This window comes from Heterodontus francisci, chromosome 26 (genome assembly GCF_036365525.1).
Source record: "Heterodontus francisci isolate sHetFra1 chromosome 26, sHetFra1.hap1, whole genome shotgun sequence".
Classification (NCBI taxonomy): domain Eukaryota; kingdom Metazoa; phylum Chordata; class Chondrichthyes; order Heterodontiformes; family Heterodontidae; genus Heterodontus; species Heterodontus francisci.
This window is the reverse complement of record NC_090396.1, coordinates 47,498,465-47,520,651: the sequence shown is the minus strand read 5'-3', so window position 1 is coordinate 47,520,651 and position 22,187 is coordinate 47,498,465. Positions and strand designations below refer to the sequence as shown.

The window sequence follows — 22,187 nt, the reverse complement described above, 5'->3', positions numbered from 1 at the left end:
GAATATGGGATTAGTGTAGGATTAGTATAAATGGGTGGTTGATGGCCGGCACAGACTCGGTGGGCCGAAGGGCCTGTTTCAGTGCTGTACCTCTAAACTAAACTAAACTAAACATGGACTGCAGCGATTCAAGAAGGCAGTTCACCACCACCTTCTCAAGGGCAATTAAGGATAGGCAATAAATGCTAGCGCAGCCAGCAACACCCACATCCCATAAAAAAAGGACAATACATTTTAGTATTGAGCTACACAAGCTTGGTGTCGAAATTGCCGCTCTACAACAAACCAGATTAGCCGAAATAGGCTCTATTTGAGACGCTAATTACAACTTCTACTGGTATAAAAAGAGTGCTAAAAATCGCCGTGAGCATGGTGTAGGCTTCGCAGTAAACAACTGCTTGACGCAGTCAATTGAGCCACCAGCAGCAACCTTGGAGCACCTCATCCCCCTGCAGCTATCATCTGATGGAGGCACTGTCAATATACGTGTCTACGCACCAACTCTGAATGACAGCATCTCAGATAAAGAGATCTTCTATGACTCCCTAGGTGATGTTCTGAGGAACATCCCAAATGGCGAGAGGCAATTTATCCTGGGTGACTTCAACGCACATGTTGGGGCAGACAGTGATTCATGGCCAACGAGCCTTTGTTATCATGGGATGGGCAAGTTCAACGACAACGAACAATGCCTTCTTAAGCTATGTGCCCTGAATGAACTCTGCATCACCAACACCTTCTTCCACGGCAGACATCGCCACAAGGTATCACGGCGCCATCCAAGGTCTGGACATTGGCACCAACTAGGCCTAGTCATCACAAGGAGACAGGATCTGCCCAGTGTTCTTCACACCTGCAGCTACCACAGCTCTGATTGCGATACTGATCACACTATTATCGGCATCAGAGTGAAGGTGCACCCCTGAAAGTTCCACAGCTCCAAACACGACAGCCCGCCAAATATCAACATCCCTTGCATATGCAATGATGCCAAATACCAGCACTTCTCAGTGTCGCCAAAGCCTTAATGGGAAGCACCAATGAAGCTTGGAAGTCACTAAGCTCAGTCATCTATGAAGCAGCAGAAACCTAATTTTGTAAAGGCAGTACCCACAACAAGGACTGGTTTGAGTCTTAGTAAAAACATGCAAATTAATCATGTAGCTGTCTTGCAGGTTAATAGAGACCTTTTCATTATCAGTCTATGGAACAGACAGTACTAGCTTCCCTTACAAACCTGCCATTACCAAACCTTCATGTACTTAGTTTTTAGATTACGATTTTATTCCCGTTCATTATTGCTCATTTTGCTCTAATCACCTTCCATTTCGACACAACATGTAACAGTGTGAATAATGATGATGATAATAAGGAGAGGTCATTTTAAAGAGTCTGTGTTGCTAGCAGAGAAATACACCCGTTGGCAACACTAGTCAGAAATTCGAATGCATGCTGCTCAAGCTTTTCAACCATTACAAAATTAGGACAGAAAATTACAGCAATGCATGTCTGAATTTTCTAGTTGCACTGCTAGCTAGTGAGGCTTCTTGCCAGCGGCCCAGCATCATAAAATTGCCTCTTAAGAAGCAAGTTCGTCAGTGCCCAGACTCAATGATAACACAAATGCCATCATGCAGTTTATATTTAACTGCATGAAACCCGGCAAAACCAACAGCTAAGGAGAAATACAAGGCAGATGTCACTGTTCTCCATACCAACCTCCAGAGATGTGAATCATGTGAACTGATTTGAACCCTTTTTGCACTGTGCTCATAAAGTTAATGTTTAAGCTTCTCTCTTCAACCTTCCATAAATTGGATTTTTTCCTGCCTGGTTTCAAAATAGGGTGATTAAAGAGCGTGTCATCTTAAACTTTCAGATCTAGATTATAAAAGCAATTTAACAAATTTGCTTCAAGAATATCTATTGGAACATAGCTGTAAGTTTGTCTGTGGAACTCACATCTGGAGGTTGGGGAAGATGTACTCAGCATGAAGAGATGGAGAAGTTTGTGCTCAGTGGGAGGGAAAGAAAGAACAGTAATGAAAACTGGTGTTCAACAGGGACAAGTGCATAGCAGAGGTTCACAAGAGCCACAAGTGACCCACAGTGAATATTCCTGCTCTAACAAAGGAGTCAAACTGCAATTAGAATATGCCTTTAACTTACTGGATGGGTTCTCAACACCCAAAGCATAATATAAGTTCTAGTCTTCTATTTAACTATAGATATTTGGAACCATTAATATTTGGTTTGTGTAAAGTTTTTTTTTTTTTTAATACCCTTCTTGTCCATTTTCTCATGTCTCTTCTTGAGGGCACTGACTCCTGGCCAACAATTGCTCAAGTGCCAGCTGCTTTCATGTACCAGCCCCAACTGTTCATTATTCCTGTCTTCACCCACCATCCACACGGGCACTTTTTCAAGCAGTAGTCTCTGGATAGCAAATGGAGGTAGAAACCCTGCCAATGTTTCCTTTCATAACCCAGAGGCTCTGAGGTTAACTGTAGCTTTCCAAGTGTCACACTGAATGAGATCAGCTGAGTTGATACAGAATGTAGATGAAACCTGGGACCTTCCAGGTCTGTATGGTTCCGTTTCTCATTGGATAAACTCTCATTCATTAAGAGGGTGCTTACCTGAAGTACTGTTACCAAATTAGAACAAATTACTGAATTCAAATTAAGTTTTGTTGTTAAGAACATCCTGCCCTACCAGTTAGTAGTTGTTTGACTTTTCATGAGTTCACTGCAAATATTTTCAGGTGCCTTAAGATTCTAAAAATTAATGCAGCAACAAGGTAATAGATACAAACATCCTGATAGATGGCACAACCATTTAAATATTGAAAACAAAACTTATGAGAAGCAAGGTTAAATTTAATTTGTTAACTTTAGAGAATCCGGAACAAACAAAGTGTTTGCAAAAATGATTTTGTGACTGTTCCTAAGATAGGCTTTCAATCGGTTGCATGCAGAATCAATAGGAAAAGTCTGAAATAAAAACAGGAAGTGCTGGAAATACTCAGCCGGTCAGCTGCCTGACCTGAGTATTTCCAGCACTTACTGTTTTTATTTCAGATTTTCAGCATCTGCAGTATTTTGCTTTTATTTTAGGAAAAGTCAGAATCCTTTTCACATCCTTAACTTTTTACTCCAGTTTTGGAACAAGCAGATATTTCCATACAAGTAATGAGTTTCCAGAGGGAATTGAAGAAATCCAAACTTGCTGTTTTGTCAACATCACATTGAATGGATGTACAAGGCTGGACATATTTTAGGATTAGTGGCTAAGCTGGTTAGATTCTGGCGGGCAGTCATAAAGGCGGGGCTAAAGTGTGGCGAGTCGAAGAGACTTAGCAGTTGGCAGCAAAAAAGACAAAAGCGCAAGGGGAGAGCCAACTGTGTAACAGCCCCGACAAACAAATTTTTCTGCAGCACCTGTGGAAGAGCCTGTCACTCTAGAATTGGCCTTTATAGCCACTCCAGGCGCTGCTCCACACACCACTGACCACCTCCAGGCGCTTACCCATTGTCTCTCGAGATAAGGAGGCCAAAAAGAAAGAAAAAAAGAAAAAGAAGTGGCTAAGCTGGTTAGATTCTGGCTGTGAAGCTGCATAGCACATAAACAAACATAAACCTACCTTTGGGTTTCCACATTGTTCACATTTCACATATTTTGCTGAAAATAAAAATTAAATAATGAAGTTTAACAAAAGTTCCATCATGTTCATGTGTAATTTCACAAAACCTTTGAAAACAATAACTTTAAATTGCAAATGAAAATTACACCCAGGTTTAGGAGTTTGCTGATCCTTCCAATAATCTTTAAAGTACTGTGTTGGAGGTGACCAAACATGTCCATTGCATCTCAATTTCCTAACAAAGTTCAAAAGTATCAGGTTGAACTATGGAAAGCAGAAATAATTAATCATGGATTTAAATCCATAATGTTGCAAATATGAATATTCAAACTCATTTCTACTTTTCTAACTCACAACGCAATATAAATGCTACCTATAATAGGCCAGATTTTTCTGTCAAAATAACAGCAAGAGTAATGATGCTCGCAGAAGCGGTACAGCAACTACAGGAAAGGACAGAAGCACAGTTAAAAAGAAACATCCAAAAGTTGCTGTTCGAGTTGCTCCACTCAGTCGTTAGCTTCACAAAAACAACATTTCGCTGTCTGTCTCACCATGATGTGCATTGAATGGTGTGAAGTTGCTATATTTGCACAGTCCATACAAACAAAACTTTCCAGAGATATTTAGGGTTAGTAATTACATGCATAAGCATCCTTTTAACAACACGATATGTATTACTGACTGCCAATCAATCTTTTAAATACAAGTTTTATGTATAGAGACAAATAGAAGAGACCGCAGGAGGGAACTGACAGGTTGGGGAGGGGGAAATAAAGTATGGCAACTGCAGTTCGACAGATATAAATGTCAACTTGTACATTTTGGGGAAAAAGAATGAAGAATTGAAATATATCATATATGTTAAGAGTTTTACTGAAGAAACCCGGCTATAGGATGGAGATATACAGATTGCCAAAGCAGAATGCAGGTGGCAAAAAAGACAAATAAATTCTGAGTTTTACATTTTATGGCATTAAATACAAAAGAAAGGTGGTGATGATGATGACATTGCTGACACTACATTTGCAGTTTTAATTCCATTACTAAAAGGATATTCGAGGGATGGAGAAGCTGCAATCTAGATGAAGTTGTATGATACCTGGGATGACAGGATACAATTGTAAAAGACAGAAATATAGATTCTATTCAACGTAGCAAAGATGATTTGGGGGAATCTAGAAGTAGTGTTCAAAATTATGAAAGGGTTTGATAGGATAATAAGTAAAAAATTATTTCCATTGGTTGATGAATTGATGACAAGGAGACATACACTTAATTTGGTACAAGAGGCAGAAAGGAAGCGATTTTAAAAAATGTCTCTTTACACAAAAATGATTAGTATATGGAAAACCTATCCACAAGGTCGTTTGGAGCTAAACCAATCACAATACTTACAAGGAAATTACATACACTTGAAAAAGAAAACTATTGAAGGGAAGTTGGAAAAGATCTTTACATAGAGGTTGGGTAGAATTTGGAATTCTCTGCCAGAAACAATTGTTAGATTCCATAAATTATTTTAAAAGGGAATTAGATAAAGGGTATAGGTTGGGAGCAAGAAGAGTAGGATTAGACTAGGTGGCTCATGTGGCAAATAGCGGCGCAGACTTGATGGACATATTGCCATGTATCAGTGCTATAATATTCTATATTCTGTCGGACCGAGAAAGAGCAGGAATATGGAACAGGGGGCTAGCACAGGCACGATGAGCCAGATGGTCTCCTTCATTGCTGAAATGTTTGACTGTGTAAATGTCATGCTTTGCTGCCCATTCCTGCCAACATTAGGTCTGTAAAGGCTCCTTGTGGTTTTCTTCAATTTCGACCCAGTTAACAATCTCACGATAATACAATCTGCCTTCTCTTATATACTCATTTCACACTCCTGCTGATTGCTGTATTTCAGCTTATGTCATTTTTGCTCTATTTGTTCTTTTGTTTAGGTTTTGCTCCCTGTATGTTGGAGCTATTGCTATAGAATTCACAAATTTCAAAAATAACAATTATCTACCATGTCTCTCAATTAGGAGAATTTAAATGCTTTAGAAGTAAGTTTTGTATTTGAAGAAGTGCAATCAGGTTTTTTATTACAGATTTAATGGATAACAACCATAGAGCTGATCTCATGATTGAGTGATCTGAGCAAGGAACAGTGCTAGCAGTTTGGGAAATAACAAGCCCACAGTTCATGCTTTTCCAATCACTAATTTTAAAGTAGGCCTGTGATATCTTGGTCGAGACTCCCTGCAAGTGCGGCTTTTCACTGGAGCCCCAAATGTCCATTGTAGCACAGAAGACAATGGTCCTTTCACTCCAAATGGAAACTCTAAAATATCGGCCTAGAAATTGGAGCAAGTTTCCGGTGCAGCACCTGCCTAGAGAGGCCCGTGGCAGGATCTGAACCCAGGTACCCAATATAAAAGCCAATGGCGGGCATTGTCACTTGGGTGAAAGTTGCTGGCAAGGGAGCACACACTAAGGGAATCCCAACTTAAAATGGACTTACAAAGTCAAGGAAATTTCTCCTACTTTAAAACAGGCCAATAAAACATCCACTACCTTAATGTTCGGCAACCGACCAACAATACAGCTTACCCACTCTAGCCCAAGAAGTCATATACACAGTTTTGTCTGTGCAGAAACCCAGAAGTGAGCTGCATTGAGATTATATTCGGACACTGGCCATCAACCTTACACTCTGCCTGGTGATAATGCAGGTGTGATAAACCCCTATACCTGTTTTTCCATTCAACTGGACTCACAGTCTCCACCATCATAAACATCAACAATTTGTATCTGTATAACAACTTATATTTCTATAGCAGCTTGAACGCAATAAAACGTCATAAGGTGTTTCTTAGGAGCATTATACAACAAAAAAGCCACAAAAGGAGGTATTAGGTCAGAAGACCAAAAGCTTGGTCAAAGAGCTTTTAAGGAGTGTCTTAAAGGAGCAAAGCGAGGTGGAGACACTGACAGGTGCAGGGAGGGTATTCCAGAGCTTGGCACCCAAGCAGCTGAAGGTGCGGCCACCAACGGTGGAGTGATTAAAATCAGGGATTGCAGAAGAGGCCAGAATTAGAAGAAAGCAGATATCTAGGAGGGTTGTGCGGCTGGATGTCAGACAAGTAGTCTGACAATTTGGAGGGATCGAGAGAGGTGGTGGCAAGGTAGAGCTGGGTGTCACTGGCATACATGAGGATAGTGATGCTGTATTTTTGCATGATGCTGTCAAGAAGCAGCATGTAGATGAGAAATAAGAGGGGGCCAAGGATAGATCCTTGGGAGGCACCAGAAGTAATGGTGCAGGAGCCAGAAGAGAGGCCATTGCAGATGATTCTCTGGCTACAACTGGACAGATAAGAACGGAATCAGGACAGTGCAGTCCCACCCAGCTAGATAACTGTGGAGAGGTGGTGGAAGATGGTGTGACAAAGGCCACAGAGAAGGACAAGGAGGGTAAGTTTACCTTTGTCACAGTTACATAGGATGTCATTTATGATTTTGTCAAGAGCATTTTGGTACTGTGGCAAGAGCGGAAACCTGATTGAAGGGATTCAAAGATGGAGTTCCGGGAATGGATGGGCATGGATTTGGGAAGTGCCAGAGAGCACGCTCAAGGACTTTGGAAAGGAAAGGGTGGTTGGAGATGGGTCCAAATACCAAATTAGAAAACTTACGTTTCACTGAAGTATCAAAGCATTTGTTTGGATTTCGGGCTTTCTTTTTCTGTTTATTCTTCGATAGGAATTCAAGATTCCCCTCCTCCTCTTCCAGGGCTCTTTTTCCACAAGATTTCCTACCTGCATGTTTTTGTCCATTCTCAGAATTAATATCCTTGGGTCTGTCAAACAGAAGAGCAATATTTGTTACAATGTAAACAATTTCAATTGAATGTTCATAAGTGCTGTGCCCTTAAATATTATCAGGAGCAAGAAGGAAGGAACTTAATAGGTGCCACTTAGAAACCTATGTGAATAATAACCTGGAAATATGAACACTAAGTATAATAGATATCATACAGTATTAGTACGTCCAAAACGCATGGCATAATTAAATGTTATTTGATGATTATTAAATATCTGCTAATCATATATTTCATCTTTAATACATTTATAGAATGGTGGAACATCTCACAGGAGTATCAACAGGATGTCTCAGAGTGTGGGCTCATACCTCTGCCCCAAACCACAGCATGATAAGCTTCTAATCTCTACCATGAGTACATACCTGGCAGAAGGAAATGAAACAGAAAATTACAGAAATCAGAACATCTGTTAGCCTAGGCCCACATTCACACATCTCCCTCTGGCTAGCCAAAGACCTAGGCCTAGGATCAGCCTCTGGCCTATTCCTTTAAACTTTATTAAAAAGGTGGCTGAGGAAATAATTTATTGAAAAAGAATAAAATCCAAAGAGCTGCCTCAGCCCAAAGTTCAAGATATAGGAATGATCAGGCACAAAATGGGTCAAGAGTTCACCCCATTACGTTTTACAGAAAGAATACACAAATGGCGTAAAAGAAGCCATCAGAAAGAGTGAGCTGCTTCCCCATAGGGAGCAGAGAAAACAGTTGGACAACTCACCCCAGAATGGTTTGGCATAACTGGCTCAAAAGCACCAACAAAGGCAAGTTGCTGGTTTGTACTCACAGACCAAGAATAGGGTATGATGCAAGTTATCCAAATAAGAGGGTGTTAAAAAATGAAAAGGAGTAAAAAAAAAACTAAGTTATCCAAGAAGCCCATACAATTTCACGTAAACCAAAATAAGAAGCAAAATAACTCGTCAAGAAAACATGCTACACCAAATGAGGATTTTTAATTCTTCGTTGGAAACATACATAAAATGGAGCTGGATCCTACAGTCAATTTTTAAAAAGCTGGCAGCCAAGATGGCCACCACAATTTTCCTTGTAATACCTCACATTCCAGGACATCGAATTGGAGATGCACGTCTAACAAGATTGCATCCAGGACAAAGTCTCATGAACTTAGAAACAGCTAATAATGGTAAAAACAATGGTAAAATATTCAAAGCCAGCTTGGAACATTAACATTGGAGTCATACCTCCAGGGTGTGAACAATGAAACAATGAGACTTAAGAGAGATTGAAAATACCTGGACTAGATTCTAATTAAATTGCAAACGAGGGAACTGGACAATCATGAAACTGCCCTCCTCCCCCATCTGTGGAAAAACTAACAGTCTTTTGCAAAAGGACAATCCCCTGAGAGTTTGGAGCAAACAAGCTTCGAGTACTAACCAGACAAGACCATACTGGGGCAATGCGTGTGTGTGCGTCTCTCTCTAGAAAACATCACAAGTTTGAAACGGACAGAGACCACAGGGAGGAAAGCCACCTATAACTCTGTCTCCAAGAAAAAACCCTGAACCAGGTGGGCCAGCTACAAAGTGTACTTCTACCAGCCAAAAACTTCAAGATCATAACTTCAGCTGAAGACAACGGAATTACCTGACCTCAGACTGTATATATATATTTTTTACTTTTTCTGGACTCTAATCCAAACCAGACTATTTCTTATCACTCCGTACTTGATTTGTGTGTGTGCGCGAGTGAAAGTGTAGTGTAGTTTATTATTTTATTTAGATCGGGTTTATTTTTAAGTACAATAAACTTACCTCTTTCTTGTCTAAACTCAAGAAAACCTGTCCAATTGGTTCTTTTACGATCACAACAAAGGAAAAAGGTAAAACACTCACTGAAGCGGGGAGCAGATCCACTGTTTTAAAAGGAATAAACTCTGTTGCGGTCAAACAAGGGAAGGACAAGAGCAGTGCCTAGTGAACCCTCCTCACCTGATCTTAACACTCTGCATATCAAATAAGAATGATGAAAGATTGAGCTGAAGACAAAATATAGAATACAAAATTCTAGAGAAATGGCAGCCAGGTATCTCGTTACTTTGCTTCAAAAAAGATCATAATAACTAACCATCACATAGTCAGTCATATTAAAATAATTTCTTTCAACCAGAATGTGGTCCTTCAAAGTTCTCTACATTGTACTCCAACTGTACATTATGACTACTCGTTTCTGACTTCCTATAATCTTCCTCACAGATTGCCGTATCCCTAATTTGGTATCAGCAGCAAACTGATAGCATTCCTCTTGTGCCTGTGTGATAGAGTACAGTACTGAAATAAGCTGCAGCTTAAAGCCAGACACTCACAAATTACGAACTATGAACGGCCTCAATTCACCAAATCTATTTACAACTTAAAACGAGACACGCAGGTAAGTGCAAAACAGCAATGGGTAAAAAAAAAAACAGCTTTTTGTGAAATGGAGGTCTTTTTACCCAGCATCCAAGTGGGAGAGAAATCACTTTACTGCTGGGGTAGAGCCATGCAAGCATTCAATCCCAGAGACATAGTGGCTTCTCTGCTGCTAGAGATACTGGGTAAAGAACTCCTCATTCCACAAATGCTGGGAATTACACTGAGCAAAGGGTTTCCAACCCTCCTGGAATGACCAGTAGTCTTCCAAAATGGGATATGGGTCTCCAGGGCACTGCTTCTTGTAGCCTGGAAAATCACTATTTTTTTTTAAGGACGATTACTTACATGATCGTTGCATTAAATTCCCTGCTGCAGTGTACACCGCAACCCCCCCCCCCCCCCTCACCCCATGACATCGTCGAATCCCCGTTACAGAGAGCTGCAACTGCATGGAGCGCAGTCAGGATGGGGTTAGACAGAGTTGTGAATTATGGGTGTTGACATTCAGGAGAGGATCTGAAATAGGCAGCAGGAAGAGATGGAAACTGTGGAACATGGGGTGAGATGGGGAATGGGGGCCCGAGAGAGAGATGAGTGCTTGGAAAGAGATGAAGACTGGGGAAGGGGTCTCAGGGAGTGAAGACTGGGGAAGGGGTCTCAGGGAGTGAAGGAAAAAGGGAAGAGAAGGGGACTGGGGAAAAAGGGCATTATGCATCAGGCTCAAGCAGGGAGTGGAGAAAGGCACCATCATTGTTTACAGAGCCAGGAGCAGCAGAACAACAGTGTGAGCAGCACTGAGGAGCAGCCACTAAAGTGGAAGAACCAAGGGCGAAGGGAGAAGGAAGATTGATAAACTCAATAGATTCCCTCAGCTCATGTGCCTTCTGAGGTAAAGACTAATATTTAATACAAAAGGGAAGGGGATCAATATCTGAAAAGGAGAAATAAGAAAGAATCAAGGTATTACAGAATAGTGAACCCATACCAACAGTTGACATCTTCCTCCTGTGCTGATATTTCTTGGTTTCTCCTCTTTGCTGGCTCACAGGTGGCCTCTTGGTTCTTGGTACTTCTTGCACATCAACTTCTGGCATGAAACCACGAGTAAAGATATGCAAGAACAAGGGACCCCCAACATTTATAAAGTTAAATACAATAATGTTTGAAATAACTACGTGATCAGATGTCGTGATTGTGCATCACATGATCAGATGTCATGTGGTCAGAACAACATGCGATCAAACTTCCACAAATGCCTCCAACCAGAGCTGGCAACCCTAACAAGGCAGTCATTTAAACTTCTATCCAAATTTAGGTGGTGGAATCAATTTTTCTCATTACTGTCATGTATTATTGGGTATTTCTAATTTAAAATGGTATTAATACAGAGCAGAGGAGCACAGGTGCAGAGTGTAAAGCAGCCAGGCAGGAGGAAAGCTCTGGTCAGACTCTGAGAAACAGGCGTGACACACAAGCTAAGCACTCAAAATCCAACCAAAATCCTGCGAGCGGCTAATAAGAGCGACAAAAAGTAAAGGTTCACACATCATTCCTCCAGTACATCAGATCTTGCTGAGCTGCCAACAGCCCCTCACACAGTACTTCAAACATTATCAGTTGCAGTGCACAGAACGATGGGGTCCCATACAGGTGGCTGCAAGATATTAATCCCACCCCAACAATTTAGCTGGGACCTGCCAGGCACTCTGGCCCGACAGCAGCCACCTGTGCAAGCTGCCAACGTAGCAGACTCCAGGAACAGGACTCTCCCTCAATGATCATAATGAACTGGGAAATCCACCAGCCAGAAAACAGAACTGAAATCGTATCCCACTGGCAGGGCTCCAGCATTCGGCACAATCACAGGTGAGCGTGAAAAGGAATGCCACAGGAGATACAGCCAATCTAGAGATATCTGGCTTGTCCAGCTTACTGCACATACAATGACCATTTTGAAAATAAAGCCACCTGCAAATGAAGGATGCAAGTCCTCTAGTTATCCCCAATTTAAAGGTTTCACTGTGAATGATGACTAGCTCTTTTAGCCGGAGAATATGTGGGGCAACTGGCGTGAAGAGGAGTGGTTGGGGGAGAGGTATGTGGGAGAAATTTCTCATCTGCTTGACATCGGGTCTCCAACATCACATTTTTCACTACAGTCTTTTTTGTCCCACTCTTTCTCATGGTGTCAGCTGTGGTTCAGTTGATAGCACTCCTGACTTTGAGTTGGCAGTTGTGGAGAGGACAAAGAGGCCCTCAAAGTTACATGGAAATCTTTCCTTTGTGGGGCCAGGAGGAGCCAGGGTGGCCTTCCTTCCCTCCCATAAGATCCTCCCCTTCATGCGACTCACTTGCTGATGAGCCTTCCTTTGGTGCCAGTCAGTGGCCTCTAAGCCACCCGATTTTCACATCCACCTGTTGACCAGCTGCTGCCTTCTGCCCACTTTGTGTGGGCAGCTAAGGAGCAGCATGCAGGTGAGGCCCTAGACCTCAAACTTAAGCCTGCAAGTGCAGTTTACAGTTTCCCTGCTCCACTTCTGCCGGAAACCAACTGGGGGTTAAAATCAACCTTCAACTTAGATATCTTACTGCCAAAATAATAGTGCTGGCTTCTTGTCAAATTATTTATTCTGCTGGATAAGGTTAGAAGTTGTGCAAATTAATGCAACTATCATAACTGAGATTTACTATATGAAATTATCAGTGAACGACCGGTGAATAACTGATTTACGGCACACTCTATAGTATAAAAGCACAAGACAGGATCCAAATTAGCACTCATTGAGAACTGAAAGGTAAAACAATGCCAGCAGCTCAAAGCAATTTTCATGTTTTCATTTAATTTCATACATGCACTTCATTGTTAAAATTTGCGATTATGTTAAATGCCGATCGCAATAATTTCAGTTAACTCCATCTTGGATTGGCTAATTGGCAAGATCATATTGTAGGAGAATAGTAAAATAAAATAACTGATGCCACTGGCAACAGACCTTTAGTTAGCTGAAGTGATAGTTAATGACATTGTTACAAGCTTGTCTTGCCAATTTCCTTGGAACAAACTGTTAAAAGTTCTTCCAAATCATGGCTCTGTTCGACATTGATGTCAAACGGCCCCTTATAGTAATGAAGTTAAGTAACAACACAAAGAACTTGAAAACTCAATGGAGATTTTTGTCTTCCACCAGGAAAAAGGTCGGGGGCGTGAGGGAAAGACGCACAGGGCGAGAGCAAGCAGGGAACCTGTCCCAGTTTCCACCTCAGCCATCATTTTTATGGCAGTGGTAATCTGTCAGCTAATAATGCGCTCCCCAGAGGCAGCTCACAAATTAGATGATGGAAAACAAGGCCTTATGAACCTGCAGCAGCTTAAGAGGAGGTGCTTTTTTGAGGCCAAAAGACAGAAGCAATAAGATAGAGATGAAGGAAGATATCTGCAGGTGAGAAGAGTTCCAGGCAGGAGTGAAGGTTTTCAGATGCAGGTGTGGAGGTATTGCTGGAGCAAGTATAAAGTAGACAGGAGATGCTCTTCCCCACAGATTGTTGATAGATACTACTGCAAATCGGTGAATGGGCATGGTGAGAGGTGGCACAACGTATGAATGCCATCAACATTTAAAGAAATTGGATCATTAGGAACGCCAAGGTAAGATTTCTCTTCATATCTCTCATACTTTCAGCACTGCCTTGCAGCACCTTACTTTTGTCTCAGCACCATCGATACTCTACTTTCCCACATCTCATGGCTCACCACAAGTTATTTGGGAAGTACTTTCTGCTTGCATTCATTCCCTCAAAAGCTGCTATGGCCATCACAATTACTACCTGTTGGCTAAACCTGCACACTACATTAAATCAGCTCATACATGCCCAGGGCATAGATTAACCTACTTCCAATCCTCTTGCAGGAATAGCTGGCTTGCAAGAGGAGGGAGACAAGTACAGCAGTAGGTCCCATAAACATTCACCCTTAAGGAAGAGCATCACAAGCATCTACACTGCAGTCAGCATGGGAGACGGCGAGGCTGGAGACCTGGCACAGGAGAATGTACTGGCAGTTCCCGTCCTTTTCTACGTAACTCTTTCAGCTACACATACACAGGAAGTATGACAAACTGATGGCACATTTCACTGCCACTGATCTGCTAGTGCTTGCCCTTCCAACCAATGTTCCCTCTTAGCTGCGTGGGTATGCAGCCACCCAGAACTTACTGCACAGGAGATAAACAGGCCGCACACAAGAAGTGGTCCCTTTAATAAGTGTGGCCATGTGGCAATCTTAAAGGGATCACACAGTACAATGGGTCGTGCACAGCACAGGAAAATTAGAGGGAACATTGCTCCCAACTATATCCTAACCCTTGTCCCTCTCCCCTTTTTATAGGTCACCAATGCCCGGCAGACAAACTTATGAGGAAACCAACAGACTGTCACTCACTGTTACCCTGCCAAGCATCAGCACAGAAATTAGTATCTTATGTGACTCAGACAGTGAGCTTGAGGGGACTGTACTAGTGGATTCACTGATCAGGGCTGGAAGTGGCCAGGAAGACTAATGGAAGAGCTAATTTGAGAGCCAGCTCACATGCTCGCTCTGCTAAACAGGACAAAGTTGAAGACTTCAGGGTTCAGTATTTAAAAGTAAGCTGAAGTCTGTGCACCAGTAATTGCTGAACATATTGGCCTACCCGCCTGCGCTGTTTCCAAAACATGCTGGGCAGTACAGTGGAGACCACTACCAAAATGCATGCAGTTCTCACACATGGCATAGACACTCTGCCGTTAATCATAGAGTGTGTGGTCACCTAAATGGCCATTGCAGCTAAGCCCCCCTCCTTATGGGAGTCTTGACAAGAGTAATAACATCTCAAGGATTTTCATATTGGGGCCACAGGTTCAATCATCTTCTGCACTTGGGAGAAAGAGCAGACAAAGGCTTCACTTGGATCGTGAACTTCCTAAAATCTTCTCTCCCACAGATTAGTGGGAAGGAATAGTGACTCAACCCATTTAACAGGAAACTGAAGGGATCAGATCAGCTGCCCACTTTACTCTGCCCGATTTTATTTTCCATTATTAAGGTTAAAATTATTCCCTAGGCGTGCTGAGACACAGCCCAGTCTCACGACAGCAGCACTATCTTGTGATCCCAGAACTGAGTCCACCCTGGCGCTAGACAGCAAAGTGAATCAAACTGCCCTGGCAGATGTTAAATTGTTAGTCTGAAACAGGGCCCACTTAGACCTCAGTCTGTTAATGGTCACCGACCATGAGCGTTTCATGAATCCTTGGGTGAGCCACAGCAGCCTCTCTCCTCTCATGTTGTGGCCACTGAGGGAGCACCTCGTAAATGCATGAGAGGCTCGCACCAGGGTGAAAGGGGTGAGAAGCAAGCCTTTCTGTAAGCCAGAAAAACTACAATACAATTTGAGTTTTGTGTGTGCAGAGTGTTCCTGCAATGATAGTTGATAAGAATACCAATTTTGGAGTTTGAACATATGCCGCTGATTATAGGGTGGAAGGATTTAGACATCTGTTAAACACGACTGCTATTATGGGAAGCGTGAATGGTTGACTTGAATTTCTCTTTAATGAGCTGCTTCCAGTCAGCAGTGGACCCTGCCGCTTCCTTGCCATCCTCTTTGTTGTCACTGTCTCTCTCTTATCATAATGAAGGTCCTTCCACCAGTGATTACTCCATGTGCATGTTGCAGAGAAGAGTTATACAATCATAGCCACCAGACCTACTCAAGCATCTGAGCCATTTTATGGGGACTCCAACGGTCTCCGATGGGGGCTTTCGTAGACCTATGCATCTGGCTGTAGCGCAGTTTCACATCTTAAGAGAAGTCATAAGCCAAGTGTTCGTGGATAGCTCTTGTTCCCAAGTAGCCCACTTCTAACTTGTTGTTGTGCATGGCCAATAGTGGAAGTATTGACTTTTGACACAATAGTAATACACAAAAGTATCATGGAAACTGCCAGGAAAACAGGCACAGACTGGCATGATGCATCGCTGATCACATCAAGATCACAGATCAAGGCAGTCGCACTGTGTGAATAAGTCAGATGGTGACATGGCTGCAACTGATAGCGTGCTGGACTTGAGAGGGGTGTCCTGAAATACGTTGGCATTAGTCCCCTGTTTAATACATGCATGGATGATAGACTAACTAATGTTGCTAATATACAACCTGGCAGCCTGGAAGGAACCAGAGGCAAAGAAGTTCAAGTGACCTTGACTGCAAAAGGCAAACCTGTGCAGGCTGCAGATGTTAGCTGCAGGTCTTCTTGCAGGGTATAAGACAATTCTGTCACTGCCTCTCTAGAGAACTGAAGCTTGCTTCTGGAATTCTCCTCAGAGAAATGCAGGTACGTGGTTCTGGGCCTATAAACCCTGCTGAGAGGGTAAAGATTCTTCTGAGCATATCTCCTACAGTTTAACCTTCCTCCATCTGCGACAATTTGATCCATCCTCCTCCAAAAGTGGGATTTCTGGAAGGACCCTCATCAAGAAACAACTGCAATACCAGAAGCTCTTAACAGTTCAGAACCTACATTTGGAGCTATAAGCATTTCAATTTCTTTTAATGTCAAAGAACCCAGAAGGCACTTCAAATAAAATATCACCAAAAGCAACAAAGGATTTTTTTTTAAACAGTATTTGAAATGGCCAACTCAGGACTTATGCTGCCCATTGTTGAGCAGGAACAGGAAGTGGCTGTATGAACATATGAATTAGGAGGTGGCGGCCATTCGGCCCCTTGAGCCTGCTCCGCCATTTGATAAGATCATGGCTGATTTGATTGTGGCCTCTACTTTACTTTCCTCTCTGCCCCCTATACCCTTTGACTCCCTTGTCAATCCAGAATCTATCTAACTCAGTCTTAAAAATATTCAATGACCCTATCTCCACTGCTCTCTAAGGAAGAGAAATTCCACAAACTAATGACCATCTGAAAGAAATAATTTCTCATCTCCGTGTACTTTTAAATTGCGCCCCCTAGTTCTAGTCTCTCCCACAAGGGGAAACATCCTCTCAGCATTCACCCTGTCAAGTCCCCTCAGAATCTTATATGTTTCAATAAGATCACCTCTCATTCTTTTAAACTCTAATGAATATAGGCCCAACCTGTCCAACCTTTCCTCATAAGATAACCCCCTCATCCCAGAACAAGTGAACCTTCTCTGAACTGCTTCTAGTCGTCAGGTAGCAAGCTGGGAAAATGGCATTTGTTTCATAATGACGTCACTTGAGCCAGATATCAATACATTCATGAGGTTCCTGCCTGTTTCAGATGGGAGTGCTGGACACCAGGATTAATATCCTGTCTGCTGTAAAATCATCAGTGAGTAGGTGGGAGGAAAATATTTTATGTTCCCTTCATTATCTCCCCATTTTCAAATGGCAACAAATATATGATGAGAATTGCCTTCAGTCTCAAAGAAGAAAAAGCTAAAACAAATAAATGAAATAAAACTGCTGCCAGCTTTTCAGTGATTTACAAGAAAATCAGCTTTCCTCCTCTCCACTGGGATTGAAAGTTATCAGTATCAACCAATCAGGCCCAGCACTTGTGTCAGACGTTACTAGTTTCACCATTAGTTGTGTACCAACTTGAGGCAGAAGCGTTCAGATAAGCTGATGGTTTATGAGCATTGTATTTACAGGTATAAAAACAAGAAATGCTGGAACCACTCAGCAGGTCTGGCAGCATCTGTGGAAAGAGAAACAGAGTTAACGTTTTGGGTCAGTGACCCTTGAAAGGTCACTGACCCAAAACGGTAACTCTGTTTCTCTTTCCACAGATGCTGCAGACCTGCTGAGCGGTTCCAGCATTTCTTGTTTTTATTTCAGATTTCCAGCATCTGCAGTATTTTGCTTTTGTTTTAGTATTTACAGGTATGTCTATTTAGCATTTGTCCCTGAAGAATTTGGGGCTGAAATTCCTTCAATGTCCCACCAAAACTCCAACAGAAAACTAGCAGAACCCCAGGGAAACAGTGTAAGCAGCTCACACTGGGAAACCAGTGGAATCCCTGTGGAATTTCAGTCCCATTTTGTGTATAAAAAATAAAACTGGTTGCAGGAGCTTTCTTGCAATTGACCAGATATTGTGCGTCAACAACACTCAATACAGGTTATAGCTGCCATGTGGCTCTCTGCAACCATTTAGTTCTTCGAGGAATATTTTTAAGGATATAACCTGAATGGTTGACTTTACTGTTCATTATATTTTTTTAAAAATGAAGTATGTAATGTTCATATGATATTCCCTTCTCCTTTAGCTCTGACACTAATTATCAAATGCTACAGAGGGGCAGATTCTCAATGGATTCAGTAAAGTGAATTGATTCACAATGGTGAAAGCAGCAATGATTGAAAAATTAGTTCGCAGCTATTAACTAGTTGACTTTTTGAGCACATTTTGTAGTATAAAATATTTAAAAAGGAACATTCTACGGAAAATTCTCCTCTTCCCTCAGCATCAAGTGTCACATGTGAATTATATTGGGGCAGTTTCCTTGTGGGTGTGAGCCAGTAGACAAAACCGCCCATAATCCAGTACTCAAGGACTGCTGTTGTAAGAAGTGGAACTAAGAGCTCATTGGTGAAAGTCTGATTATATCAATACTCTGATCTGGATCAGCAGCACATTTCCAACTCAGCAACATCCTTTAATTATACTCCTAAACCTTTTGCAAGAAATATATTCATAATATTGACTAATATAAATATGCTGTGTGGAGAGCAGCAGGAAGAAATCAGCTTTAAATTATGTGATAAAATTTATGAGTCTTTGCAGTGAGCAAGAACTCAAAACTATTGATTCCAATGCATTATTTAATTACTGAAGTATATGCTGGTGAACAACAATTCAAAATTGAAGTTCACGTTAATCAAAGGGTTCTTGAACCTAAGTGCCTTGAAGAAAATAACTTATTTCAGACACACTGGACACTGCACTTTTCAATTACAGTGGGTACAACCAATGGACTCATCACCTGAAATATATTCAGCAGAAAAGGCAAGTACATTTTCTTTAATTTCTGTAATAGTGACGGGGAAAAAAACTTCAAAATATAAACAAAGACACCTAAATACAAAATAATCTTCATCTTCACTGTCACTTTAATAGCAATGGTAGGTTAGAAAATTAAATGACAACCATCATGCCAGGATCTTGCCCATTTTCTCAGGATTTGAATTTTTCTCCAGAACTAATGGTGAATCCAATAAGCACTCACCCATACGGTCAGTGGCATTATAAGTCACATTTTCAGTTATTACTGCCTTAGCATTGCTGGACACTAGCAATGTCTGTACAGATGAGATGCCCATCATAGCCAAGAGAGGAAGTACAGCATCAAAATTTCAAAAGGAAGGAAGGGTGGCTGGTCTGGAGCATAATGGTGTGGCAATTGTACATGGTAGATTTTGCTACTTCACACCAGGAATTTAATTGTTACAATGAGTTTGCCTGTGGCCCTTAAACTGGTGCATTTTCCAAGTGGCAAGCACCCACTTCCTCCAGGGTGAGCTCCCAAGTACAAGTGGAAATACACTGGGAGATTGTCAAATCTATTTAAATTTGGCTGAACCTGGGATATAACCTGGGGTCAATGATGGGTTAGCTGACCTAACACTAGCAGACCTACCAAGAGGAAAATTTAGGCTTTATTTTGTTATTTAAAAATGCTGAATAGTATTATGGACTTAAACGAAAGAACCAGGTGATCAATTCTGGATTCAGAATATAACCACTTTCTCAACACTCCTAGATTACCTACCAGAGAACAAAGAATTGCATTGCCACTGCAATCATTTATGACCTAGCTATTATTCCACACTTTATTCATCAATGGTATATTTGGTAACCCTCAAAATTTTTTTATTATGATTATTCTTTAGCCCTATAAACATTTACTATACTGTTCCTGAGAGGGATGAGCAATACAAATTTCTGTTGGTTGAGTGAGGATGGATTATGGACAGCCTTTGCTTGGTGACTAAGGCTCCACAGGTATACTGGAGCATTAAAGCAAAACACAGGATGAATTTTCACAGCCCTTTGGAGACAGGCTCGGAGGTGGGAGGGCTGGTAATATGGTGGGGGAAAAGCATCGGGAAGGGAGCCCACATCTTTTCGCTGCCATGGTATATTACCAGCAGTGGCACGGCTGCCCACTGGGCGGCCAATTGAATCAGTTAAGGGTTCAATTAAGGGCCACTTCCTGCCTCCAGCCGCATTTTGCCCATGTCGGTAGGGCCCGCCTCCGCCTGGGGAGACCGCCAGGGAAACGCTGTCAGCTTCTCCGCAGGTTCCTAGGGTTGGCAGGGGTGGGGGGGTTGGTTGGGGTGGGAGGGTTGATTGGTACTCTATGGCCCATGGAGGACCCCCCCCCACCCCACCCCGGTGACATGACCACTCGTGCCTAAGTCGCTGCCACTGGAATAATCCCATTCCCGATCACCAAGCTTGCCTGCCTGGCCCCAGCTTCCTCAAAAAAACCTACATGTCTTCAAGGGCACTGAGGCGCCCTCTCCTTCGTGCTGCAGCCTCGGCCTCAATTGGACGGTAGCGGCCTGTTAATTGGCCACTGCCGGTAAAATGCCACCCCAGGGTCCCACCACCCGCTGGAGCGGGGGTCAGCTCTCATTTTTGGCCCCAGCAGCAGGACTTGATCCTCGGTGACAACATTCAGCCCCACATCAACATTCAAGTATGCTTCAGCAAGTTAAAATGCTGAGTGCTGACTGCAAAGAAAATATTAGAGAAGAAAAAAAGTTTAACCAAGATAAATAGAGAATTTCAAACAGTGGCTCAATGAGAAACAACTTTTTAGTCAACTTGTGCCATGAAGGACAGATAGTCAGTACATTGTCAACTGCCAATTTATTAAACCTGTGAATACATTAAAGAAAGTGGTACTTAAAGTTGATTATTGTTTTAGTGACCTGAACAGCAGCTCCACAAAAAGTATCAAACTGCTATTGGATTCCTTATTTTTTTTTTAATATAAGAGAAATGCCAGGAAAAGAGACAGAAGTGTAAGGAGAGAGCCAACTGTGTAACAGCCCCGACAACCAATTTTATCTGCAGCGCCTGTGGAAGAGTCTGGCACTCTAGAATTGGCCTTTATAGCCACTCCAGGCGCTGCTCCACAAACCACTGACCACCTCTAGGCACTTACCCATTGTCTCTCGAGACAAGGAGGCCAAAGATGAAGAAGAGAAATGCATTGTTGGGCATTTAATAAGAAAACCTCCAGAGCTTATCATGGATATCTCTACCTGGTTTCGGCACAGCCACAACTACCAATGTGAATCCACATGACATCTTTGCATGGGAGCTGAAAATGGAACATGGCGTATTTCTCCCTGTAGGGTTTGACAGTCAAAACAACTTGTGTTTCCCTTTCCCAATTGACGGGAATTTAAAGACAATACTTCTAAGTGGAAGAATACTGCAGCAAACTGACTGAGCAATATAAATTACTGTTAAAGCTGCAAATCTACACTGAAATACAATTGCATATTTAAAAAATTGGAAAGAAATGCCACTTCCACATTTTTAAAATTGATAAACCAAGGTGAAGACACCATCTAGTGGTTAGCACCGCAGCCTCACAGCTCCAGGGATCTGGGTTCAAATTCTGGGTACTGCCTGTGTGGAGTTTGCATGTTCTCCCTGTGACCGCGTGGGTTTTCGCCGGGTGCTCCGGTTTCCTCCCACAGCCAAAGACATGCAGGTGATAGGTAAATTGACCGTTGTAAATTGCCCCTAGTGTAGGTAGGTGATAGGAAATATGGGATTACTGTAGGGTTAGTATAGATGGGTGGTTGTTGGTTGGCACAGACTCGGTGGGCCGAAGGGCCTCTTTCAGTGCTGTATCTCTAAATAAATAAATAGAATGGTTACAGCCCAGAAAGAGGCCATTTGGCCCATCGTGTCCTTGCTGACTCTCTGAAAGAGCTACACTGCTAGTCCCACTCACCCGCCTTTTCCCCATAGCCCTGAAAATTTTTTCTCCTCAGATAATTATCCAATTCTCTTTTTAAAGCCATAACTGAATCTGTCTCCACCATACTCAGACAGTGCATTCCTGTTCCTAACCAGTTGCTGTGTTAAAAAAAGTTTATCTTCATGTCACCATTGCTTCTTTTGCCAATCACCTTAGACAGGTGCCCTCTGGTTCTCGACCCTTCCACCAATGGGAACAGTTTTTCCCTATCTACTTTATCCAGACCCCTCATGATTTTGAACACCTCTATCAAATCTCCTCTCAACCTTCT

At 42.2% G+C, this 22,187-nt stretch overlaps 1 protein-coding gene across 1 annotated transcript in view; it reads right to left on the bottom strand.

Annotated features, from left to right (window-relative positions):
* Positions 1-22,187, bottom strand: part of dus1l (dihydrouridine synthase 1-like (S. cerevisiae)) — a 73,716-nt gene that overhangs the window by 13,633 nt on the left and 37,896 nt on the right. Inside the window, exons 11-12 of the mRNA XM_068058170.1 lie at positions 7,327-7,490; positions 3,644-3,681 (exon numbers count right to left, since the gene is read on the bottom strand). Coding sequence (XP_067914271.1) covers positions 3,644-3,681; positions 7,327-7,490 — 202 coding nt within the window. The remainder of the gene's footprint in view (positions 1-3,643; positions 3,682-7,326; positions 7,491-22,187) is intronic.